Raw genomic sequence first — 10,355 nt, 5'->3', positions numbered from 1 at the left:
TTAGGAAGGATGGTAAGATTTTTACTATTTGTCATCTCAGTGCATCTTTTCCATACATTATTTTTGAAACTAAACTTCATTGCTAAGTATGTTACCATACGATGTTCTTCAACAGGGACTCCTGATGAATGTTGTGCCTTATGGGATCGAGACTAAAGGTACCATGAGTATTATCAGCTTACGGCCAAGATATCCTACAGATTATTTTAGTGCATTCAAGATTAGCGACGGATGCTTAACAGTGCAAGACTGGACCAAATATGTGATGGGGGAGCGCAGAAGTACTAGGGGGCAGCAAACAGATGTGCTACCCACGATTAGGAGACAGGTTCATCTGCATGCTCCAGCTTGATCAAGGAGGAGAGCTATACATGTTTCATGTTATTTTACCTACGAGAGAGCAGCAGGAGTGATTAGCTAGCTAAAAATGAGTTTGAGGATGATGATGTGCTACACTATATTACTATGATGATAAAATAGCTAGTGTTGGTGGTAATGACTATGATGATTATTATTAGCTAGTGTTAGTGGTGATTAAATAAATACTGTTGATAATAATGACTATGATGATGATTAAATAGCTTGTGCTGGCGGATTAGATTCAAGTGGAGGCAACATGTGGTGCACATCGAAAGTACTATTAGTCCAAACTAGATCAAGTTTGGATTAGTAGCATACTTTTGACATGCACCACATATTGCCTCCACTTGAACCTAATCCACCTTCATTTGACACTGTTATGGACATAATGATATAAACCTCATAACTGATATTGTACCAAAATTTGTACGATGGCGCATAAATACACTAAAAATAAAAAAAAGTAAAAAAAAGTACTAGTAGCGATGGACAAAAAATACGCTGCAAGTAGTTACCTTAGCAGTAGTGTGGTACTGAACAAACGCTGCAGCTATTTGTCCTAGCAGTAGCGCGGGCGGGCACGCGTTACTGCTAAGCAATAGTTGTAGCGCCTTATTAGTAGCGCGCCTACCCGTGCTACTAGTGAGCACAAAACCAGCGCTACTGCTAGGGTTTTCCCTAGTAGTGTACTCTACCTTGTCGGCACCAGACCAACACTCTTGAGGGGCATAACCGGTCGCCGGACATGGACACAACGAAGATGGATGAGCTCCGCTTAGATTAGGTTTTACGTTGCATGTAATAATATGGATTTGGTGATTTGAAAATGGTGTTTATGATTGTAAAATTGTTTTTTGTGTGTTGTCTGGTCACTGTCCACGGACGCGCGTGAGGGCGCATCCACGGGGCGTTTGGGGCGGGATTTTGGTATTTGTGGTTGTAGATGTTCACAGTTGAAAAACACTTTTATCTAGGCAGTGTTTTTTCAGATAGAAAACCGCATATTCTCGGGTAGACCAAACAGGCCCACGCGCCTCGGGCAAACAGTGGCATCACAAAATTGTCCACCCAAACCCCCTCCCCTTTTCCCTGTTCCCCACCCTCCTTATTTGAATCACCCACACACACCCACACTGACACTGCCCCACGCCCCTACCCACCGTACGCAAACGCAGCACCGCACCACCCCACTCTCCTCGCTCTCCCCGAAGCACGCCGCCCCTTGCTTTACTCGCAGCGCCGCCACCGCCGAGAAGTCCCTCCGTACCTCTAGGGTTGCTCCCGCTCAGCGCGGCGATGGAGGGCGAGGGAGAGGGCGCCGCGGCTCTGGCGGCCCAGGCCCCGGCGGCGGCGGCCGCCGCGGAGGTGAGCAACCCGAGGTGCTACTTCGACGTCAGCATCGGCGGCGAGATGGAGGGCCGGATCGTGATGGATCTCTACGCCTCCGTGGTGCCGCGCACGGCCGAGAACTTCCGCGCGCTCTGCACCGGGGAGAAGGGCGTCAGCGCCGCCACCGGCGCGCGGCTCCACTACAAGGTTTATCCCGTCTGGCTCCCCCTGTGCAGTCGTGCTACAGTAGTTCGCACTAGATTTTCAGGTTCCGGTTGGGTTTAGTGGTGCGGGTGCTCGAGCGAGGTACCCCCTTCCTATTAGTTCGATTCCGAACACTCTCAAATGTGCCTTTTGCGCATAGTCGCATAGATTGTTCGGCATCAGGTAACCCGGTTCTCGGTTCAGCGATTTCGGGTTGGATAGTTTTATTGCACGAACTGTGATTCTGTCCATGGCTGGCGATTTATCAGCCAAACATGAGTCCTTGGAGGCCTTTTGCTTTGATTGGGCGATTTTGCTTTTGCTGTCTTTCTTACTACTGCTACTGCTTTCTTCAGTGTGCATAACTAGTGCTTGTAACTTTCCAATTAGCCATGTTGCTTTTAAACTGTATGTGTATACCTGCTTTGGCATACTACTGGTAATATGCTTCATGTACTAGTGCCCACCACTGGTGCTGGTACAATATGGCCAACACTTGCTTCTGTTTCTGCCTTTCTGGTCTCTTGATGCACTTGCTGAAAATTGGATGCACCCTAGTTTGTAGGAAAACTGGTTCTTTTTTGGCCAACTGGGTGTGTATGGTTGGCAATAGAATAGTGGACTATGAAAAGAGATTCTGGTATGGTTAAACAGGGTTTTATGTGGTCATATGGAGTTCATTAGGTAGAGAAAGTACCTTGTGATTTTTCTAATTTTGGACATATATCAAGTCTCACCAACTGCATATATGGTCTCAGCCTCTGGCAATTTTTTCTTGGCACAATTTGGTTGTAGATTATCCTTGAAGCAGGATCTGTCAGAACCAAGTAGACCTAGCTCTGCATTAGTTGTTGTATGCTTCAAGTGTCCCAGTCAAGGACAAACTGAGTGGTTGCAAAATAATATTATGTGGTCAATGTGGATTTACTATTTTCTGGTGATAGTTCTGAACTGATAAATAAGTTAACATGCTTAAGTGAGACTTGGCATTTTAAAGCTTAGGGTCTTCAACTTCAACCATAAATTGGGATGATAATGTGGCAGAAACACATAAGTGGAGCACAGCATTATTGAAGTAGTGATAAGTCTCCCACTTAACTGTTGGAGCGACAGAGATCCAACTTTGGATAACGGCACTTTTGTACCGTTTGCTTCGTAGTGGCAGAGACTAGCACATGTTTGCTATCCTCTATTGCCCATTTTCTTTCGTAGACAGAAGGCAAGATTGCCTCACTTTCATTTGCAGCCACCAAATTACTTTCCATTTTCTAGTAAGAGAATGGTGGTAATCTTGTTGTTAACTGTACAGAGTTAGCATTATCCTAACGTCTGAATTTAAGTTTATAATTCTTTTTTTTCTGAAAGAATGGCCAAGACAAGCCTTTGTTATATGAACTAGAGTTGGTTATTCTTCATGGTAACAATGATTTTTCCTTTGGGGACCACTGAAGGATATCTTTTACTTCTGTAAAGTATGGGATCTTTAACCCTTCAACTACTTATTTTTTGGGTAACTTTTACTCTCCAGGGCTCATCTTTTCATCGTATCATCAAGGGTTTTATGGTGCAAGGTGGAGATATAACTGCTGGTGATGGGACTGGGGGCGAATCAATATATGGATTGAATTTTGAGGATGAGAATTTTGTTTTGAAGCATGAGAGGAAAGGGATGTTATCAATGGCGAATTCTGGTCCCAACACAAATGGATCTCAGTTTTTCATCACTACCACCCGAACACCACACCTTGATAGGAAACATGTTGTTTTCGGGAGGGTTGTAAAAGGGATGGGAGTGGTTCGCGCAATGGAGCATGTTTGTGCTGGAGAAGCTGACCTTCCAACTGATGATATTGTTATTGTTGATTGTGGGGAACTGCCAGAAGGTTCAACTGAAGGAGTTGCAAATTTCTTCAAAGATGGTGACATGTATCCTGATTGGCCCATTGACCTCGATGAAAAGCCTGCAGACGTTTTGTGGTGGATTAATGCCGTTGATTCTGCAAAGTCTTTCGGAAATGAAAATTTTAAGGTTCGCATTGCTCAATGGACTGCACTTCCTGTTCATATTTTTGCTAGTCATTTGGTTCACATGAGGAAGTTTTTATTGTCGTTGCATATAATGCATTAATAACATGTATTGCCCAACTCTTTGGCTAAAGTGTAGATGAACTAATAAAATGGGTAAACATATCATCTTAAATTTTAAAAATACTACACCTACCTTGATTCCTGTTTGGAACTTACAACTGAAGTTTCTGCCTCTCTACAGAAACATGATTACAAGGCTGCACTCAGAAAGTACAGAAAAGCTATGCGGTATTTAGATATTTGCTGGGAGAAAGAAGAGATAGATCAAGGTAGCTGTTCTTTTGTTTCTTATCGCTGTTTACTTTTGTTAAGGTGCTTATGGATAGATTTGCATTTTACTTGCTAATCCTAACAACCTGTTAATGTGCAGAGAACAGCTCAGCACTGCGGAAAACAAAGTCAATTATACTCACAAATAGTTCTGTAAGTTCAACTTTCTGCCACTTGTTCATGGACAGATCACAAATGCATGTCCCTCTATAGTACTACATTTAGAGAAATTCTATTTGGTACATCATTTGTGTTTCGTCATGTGAATCTAGAGGCTTTTTTCCTTGTAAAATCATTGTCTCTTCCTAGTATATGGAAGTCACCTGTAACTTCTTCAGGCATGCAAACTGAAGCTGGGAGATGTGGAGGGTGCTTTGTTAGATGCAGACTTTGCACTGCGTGAAACAGAGGGCAACGCAAAAGCTTTTTTCCGTCAAGGACAGGTCAGTGTTAAACACGTCCATGTAATATACTATCCACGGACCAAATGTTGCGGAAATTATATGCACTACAAACATGTTTTGACAAAACTATGACTAGCGCAGTTTAGCTTCCCTGTGTTAAACTTATACGGTCAAACTACTTGCATTTATGTGAAATCAAACTGGCTTATTTGCATGTGTTCATTGTTGAGTACATCTTACTTTATATGTTGGACATGAAGATGTGCATTTCTGTCAAAAAATTGAAGATGTGCATTTCTGTCAAAAAATTGAAGATGTGCATCTGTGCCACTTGAGCATCCTTTTATGTCTATGCGCACTACATTCTACTCCCTCCGTTCCAAAATACTTGTTGTGGTTTTGAACTAAAACCATGACAAGTATTTTGGAATGGAGCGGGTAAAACTTACATTCTTGCTATCCGTGGTGCAATATTTATAATCCTTGGGTGTTGGTGCTGGGAATATTAAATCTTACTGGCTGCTCGTCATCTTCAAACTTGGCTTGTCAATAATAAGGTATTGGAATGCAGGCACGCATGGTACTCAAGAATATTGATGCTGCAGTTGAGAGCTTCCAGCGTGCGTTGGAGTTGGAGCCAAACGATGGTTTGTATATCCTGTTGCCCCCTCATTGACTATTAGTACAATTTTTCCCATTTGCAGCTAAGAATGTTGGCTTTTGTATTTCTGATCCTCAGGAGGAATCAAACGGGAGCTGGCTGCTGCAAAGAAGAAGGTCAGTTCATTGTGGTTATGAATTTTGGGACTAACGACTGTTCATACAAGATGTTGCTGACTTATCATCCGTGATTACCCCAGGTTACTGACAGACGCAATCTGGAGCGGAAGGCATTTTCCAAGATGTTCGAGACGTCAGGAAGTTCAGAGAAAAGTGAAGAAGTATTGGCTGCAACTTCAGAGAAAAGTGGCGAAGTACTTTCCTAATACCACATCCATCGCCATTTAAATTCTTTGGTTTGGACCTTTGGGCACAGAAACAACAGATAAGGAACTATTTGGCCGTCAAATGCTGATGTTGTGAAATATGGGCCAGACCAGATTCTTTCATTTTCTGCGTAACTGATGATCTTTTTTGTCGTTGTTGTAGGATAAAAACTGATGCCCAAGTGAGCCTTTCCATTGTTTCGTCTGTCACACATGCTGGGAGCTGCCCTGTGAAAAACTTCAGGTTATTCTTAGAACCTACTGCACTTATTTCGCCGGGCTTGTAGTTTGTCTATGCATTTTGACTTCATGTTTTATTCTTTGCAGTTATACTGATGGAGTTTGGACGGGAGAAATAACTCCCAGTGGACGGCTGAAAACAGTGGGGGCACCTGAACCTTTTGTGTTAGTATAGAACTGGTAGCAATGCTGTCGAAAGAAATGTCTTTCATTGACTTCAACTCTTGGATATCTCGACAACTTCTTTTGGCAAAACACATTTTGCGAGAATTGATGAAACATTGTCGACAACATGACATGTCCTTTTTACATTCTGTTTGCTTATTATCTTTGCACTTGGCCCATGCATTTGGAGCCCCCAAGAACCCTACCAAAACCACCCAGTTGAATGGTGCGAGCCTTTACGTGCAATGACTGTATGACACTGCATAATTCAGATAGGAATGACACATGACAAATTCAACAACCAGAGGTGCCACACCGTTCAGGGTTCAGACTAGACAATAGTTGGCCATTGTCGTAAATCTATGCAGATGAATTTGAAGTATCCAATCTAAACAAGAAAGTACCCAATCCAAACAAGTTAGTTATGCCCATATGCAACGCATCAGCAGTTCAAAAACCAGATGGAGTACATAAAATTTGAACATACATACCTAACCAGACCATAAAATTTGAACATACGTACCAAACCAGAACATGTAACCGGCAGGTGGTGAATTTTTCCAACTAGTTCATGCAGCAGGTCACAATATTTCTGTTCATTGGTTAAAACTTCGAACATACGTACGTAACCAGACCATGTAACCACACAATTCAAAATTCCCACAAAAATGGAACCAGAAGCAGACATAACCGTGGCAGCCCAGTTCCATGAACCCGAACACAACATACATTCTTCTAAAACATCCTCAGACAGGCAAACTTTACACACGGTAGGCTATGTAGGTTTTCTACGCATTGTAGTTGTCCAAGCCCAGGTCTCTCAGGGCATCTGTGGCGGCAGCTTTGCAGCTTCCATGTATTGCCTTGGCTTTCCTGATAAGCTTCTCCACACCTTCGTTGAGCAAGATCGTCCTGCGGTGGTAAAAACAAGCGTTTCAGAGAAGAAAGTAGAAGCATGAAGGAAAAACCAGCTGCAGCTGCAGATTTCGGAGGGATGTGGCTTCTACATCGTACCTGTTTTCAGGGTTTCTGACCACGAGATTGCGAATCATAAGGCATGCTTGCTTCTGAGTCAGCGCGGAGGAGGGGAACTTTTGCATTGTATGTATGGCCAGAGTGCCGTAGCCTAGCGCGACTGCACGTGCTGCATGTTCTGGTGACCGCAATGTAAGGACTTGCACGATAGACATTACCTGCACATTCAGTTAGCTCGTTACAGGATATGGAAGTGGCTCATACAGTATACGGATTCTTCAGTATTGCACATTTGTGTGTATTACCTCCTGTATTACTGACGGGTCTTCAGAAAATCTGGACGCTAACTTCAAGAACTTGTCAAAACCATCTTGCTGAATGATATTGGCCTTGTTTGCATCACTTCCAGCCAGCTTCAAGAAGAATGTGATGTAAGTTTGATTTAAATAAAGTAGGATTGTTCTCATACAAAAAGAAGGGAGTCCTGTGGTACGATAATGTTGCAGTGCTGTGCCATACTACCATACCTTAGACAGCAAAGAGCAGCAAGATTTTGCTATAACTTTGTTCTTCTGTACGCCAGCCTCATCGATGCACTTAAGAAGCACATCAATCCCACCATTTTCAGATATGGACCGGCATATTTCTTCCTGTGGTGACACCAGAACTAAAGATGGTGATGTTCTCATAAGCATTCAGGGTAAATGACTTGTTTTATTTATTATCACAATTCCATATAGGCATATAGGAAATAAGTTTTTGATACACGGGGCCAAAAGTAAAAGGAAGAGCAATAACATGTCGGAAATTTTATGAACATCAAGCTTTTCATGTATGCTTAGTTGCCTGCAATTCATATTCTATTGGCCAGATAAAGTTTATAAACTGATGATACTAAAAATTACCCCAGAAAAAATGGAGCCTCACTACAGTGGAAATTCAAACCATAACAAAAAACTTTTTAACTATCATTTATGGGATATGTATATATCGTAGTTTATTCTTACATTAACAGCAATTGCCTTCAAAGCAGCACAAGCTGATGGTAAGCTGGATGGAGCAACTTGCTCACGGAGTGCGATGACAAGAACTTCTGCGACACCAATTTCTGCAAATTTCCGTGAATATCCATATACCTGCATCACAAGTCTGTCAATTTCATCTCTTTGGATCCAAACTTCATTCGTACAGGAAGGCCTAGTTCCTTAACAGACAAATTATTAAAGTACACGACTTTATGACCAAGTCATAAACTGAAAATATTAAATCATATCAAATGTATTGGGTGATATATGAGTAAATTACAGTGTCAACTTGCAAGCAAGAATGCAAGATGTATATGTGCCGATGACATTGAGAAACCAGGATGTTCAGAACATGAAACCATGTGATACCAAGTTGGCTATTATTTTTTGTGAACATTATGTCTAGTATCTAATCATCACCAGAAGATCATGTCAATATTTTTCTGCGGATATGAAATCCAACTAAATTCAGAGGGTCCACCAAAATTTCTACATCATGCTAGATTGCAGTTAAAATAAAACTGCAAAATTTCTATCTTAACACCTAATTTAGCTCCCTATGCATCTCATACAGACAGCACCTTATTATAACTCAATCTAATTTCCCCCATATGGATTTATCTCCGGTAAACTGATTCATGATTGTCAAATTCAAACCGAGTAATAAATATGCAAATCAAAGTGATGCACTTGCTAATGTAAAATTAAAATTATATCAAATCTTCACATGATTCTACAAGCATATAGGACATACTTGAGAAGCCACCACTCGGTTATCATCAGGTGTCAACAGAACACGTATGGCATCATACACGCTTTGCACTTTACTATTTGATTTGTTCCTCATAACCTCCAGAATGAGTTCGTCAACCTTCAAGTCCATAAAGGCGTCTTTCACGACTTCATTGCCAGCAGATGCCGTTGCCACAACACTAAAACCACCATCCAGTATATCAGATTTTTCCAGGGCTCCTTTCAAGATATCCATGACAATTTTGGACCCTTGGCTTTGCCTGAACTTTTCAGTGCTCCCAACATCTGCAGATTGAGTTCATCCCAAAATGTCAGACAACGACCAGAGAATGTTGTTCTGGTAGATGGCTACTAGATCATATGGAGAAAACTAAAATCCTCACATATACTGTATCCTTTGCGGAACACAAAATCAATGGAACATCCTCCAATCCAAGAACATTTGCGAGGACAGCAACATACCACGGATCAGGGAGCTCAGCGCCTTCAAGCCCGAAGCAAGCAGTCTCTGCTGTGTAACCCCAGCCGAAGCGCACAGGGCGATGAGCGCCTCCACGCCGCCGTTCCGCGCCGCCACGGCCGCATTCTCCGCCCCCTCGCCGGAGCACAGCTCGAGCAACTCGTCGAGCAAAGAGAGCAGCCTGTCAAGATCCTCCCCCGACCTGCCGCTGGAGGAGGCCTTCAGTTCGTCCAGCACCCGCATCACCGGGTTCACCTCCTCCGCCGCGGCGTCCCCAGGCACGCGCCTGATGATCCCTGCAGGAGGTGGCGAGAGGTTCAGCCCACCGCGTGATCGCGCGGGCAAGAAAGATCAGAGATCTGAAGCCCTGGGGAGGACGGGGAGTGGGTTCGTGGGTACCGGAGAGGTTGGCGCCCTGGAGGGTGAGGGCGTCGACGGCGTCGGCGAGGGCCTCGTCGGGGTCCATCCCGAGGTCCTCCATGTTCTCCCGGACCATGTCATCGAAGGCCTCCTGCGAGATCGCGATCGCCATGTTCTTGCCCCGCTTGTTCGTTGCCTAGAGTGCCGAGCGACGGAGTGAATAGAACGAAGAAGGGGAGAAGGCTTGGTGGGTTTCCGTTTCCCCCCTTTGGTGACGTGCGGCAGGGGGCGGTTTCAATTTCGAATTTCAAACGATGCTCAAACAGAACGATTATTTGGAGATGTAAAAGTAGGTGTTGCATAATTTACATCACCAGAAAGTGAGTTTTTACATCTTTTAAAAAAGGGCCAACTCCAACTAATGATGTATATTTGGTGACGTAAAACTTGTCTCCAACAGATGATGTATAATAGATAATGTAAAACTTGTTCGGCGGCATAGCGGCGGCGGATCGAGACGATCAGCGGCCGAGCTTGAGGACACTGGAGGTGGCGGCCAAGCTTGAGGACGAGCGGCGACCGAGCATAGAGACGAACAACGGGCAACTAGTGAGCTTGGAGACGAGCAACAGGGCGGCGGAGTGGCAGTAGCGAAGCGGCGACACGACAGTGATTTAGAGGCGTTGGGCGGCAGATCCGGCGGCGGCGTGGGTGGGAAGGCCGGATCTGCCGACGG

At 43.8% G+C, this 10,355-nt stretch overlaps 2 protein-coding genes across 2 annotated transcripts; one reads left to right on the top strand and one right to left on the bottom strand.

Annotated features, from left to right (window-relative positions):
• The first annotated feature begins 1,482 nt into the window (after positions 1-1,482).
• Positions 1,483-6,172, top strand: LOC123138301 (peptidyl-prolyl cis-trans isomerase CYP40). The gene is made up of 10 exons (XM_044558252.1): positions 1,483-1,896; positions 3,422-3,922; positions 4,163-4,250; positions 4,352-4,404; positions 4,590-4,694; positions 5,227-5,302; positions 5,395-5,432; positions 5,516-5,629; positions 5,805-5,885; positions 5,969-6,172. The coding sequence occupies exons 1-9, from the start codon at positions 1,657-1,659 to the stop codon at positions 5,814-5,816; spliced, it is 1,227 nt and encodes a 408-aa protein (XP_044414187.1). The 5' UTR covers positions 1,483-1,656; the 3' UTR covers positions 5,817-5,885; positions 5,969-6,172.
• Positions 6,173-6,510: 338 nt separating this feature from the next.
• LOC123138300 (armadillo repeat-containing protein 6) lies at positions 6,511-9,877 on the bottom strand. Its single transcript, XM_044558251.1, has 8 exons — positions 9,659-9,877; positions 9,262-9,555; positions 8,801-9,084; positions 8,029-8,157; positions 7,549-7,671; positions 7,327-7,434; positions 7,061-7,239; positions 6,511-6,958 (listed from the first exon to the last, which is right to left on the bottom strand). Exons 1-8 carry the CDS (start codon positions 9,789-9,791, stop codon positions 6,835-6,837), a joined length of 1,374 nt encoding a protein of 457 aa, XP_044414186.1. The 5' UTR covers positions 9,792-9,877; the 3' UTR covers positions 6,511-6,834.
• Positions 9,878-10,355: the final 478 nt, after the last annotated feature.

Source organism: Triticum aestivum, chromosome 6B (genome assembly GCF_018294505.1).
Source record: "Triticum aestivum cultivar Chinese Spring chromosome 6B, IWGSC CS RefSeq v2.1, whole genome shotgun sequence".
In the NCBI taxonomy this organism is placed as follows: Eukaryota; Viridiplantae; Streptophyta; class Magnoliopsida; order Poales; family Poaceae; genus Triticum; species Triticum aestivum.
The sequence above is the reverse complement of the archived record's forward strand: the minus strand, read 5'-3'. Positions and strand labels throughout refer to the sequence as shown.

What these genes read in the sequence shown, in the direction of transcription:
- LOC123138301 (XM_044558252.1), top strand. Translation starts at nt 1,657, where the DNA reads ATGGAGGGCGAGGGAGAGGGCGCCGCGGCTCTGGCGGCCCAGGCCCCG. An exon ending in GCGCGCGGCTCCACTACAAG is followed by an intron (nt 1,897 to 3,421) that starts GTTTATCCCGTC and finishes TTTACTCTCCAG; the next exon opens with GGCTCATCTTTTCATCGTAT. An exon ending in TTATACTCACAAATAGTTCT is followed by an intron (nt 4,405 to 4,589) that starts GTAAGTTCAACT and finishes TAACTTCTTCAG; the next exon opens with GCATGCAAACTGAAGCTGGG.
- LOC123138300 (XM_044558251.1), bottom strand. Translation starts at nt 9,791, where the DNA reads ATGGCGATCGCGATCTCGCAGGAGGCCTTCGATGACATGGTCCGGGAG. An exon ending in GCTGAGCTCCCTGATCCGTG is followed by an intron (nt 9,085 to 9,261) that starts GTATGTTGCTGT and finishes CTCAATCTGCAG; the next exon opens with ATGTTGGGAGCACTGAAAAG. An exon ending in ACCGAGTGGTGGCTTCTCAA is followed by an intron (nt 8,158 to 8,800) that starts GTATGTCCTATA and finishes CTTGTGATGCAG; the next exon opens with GTATATGGATATTCACGGAA.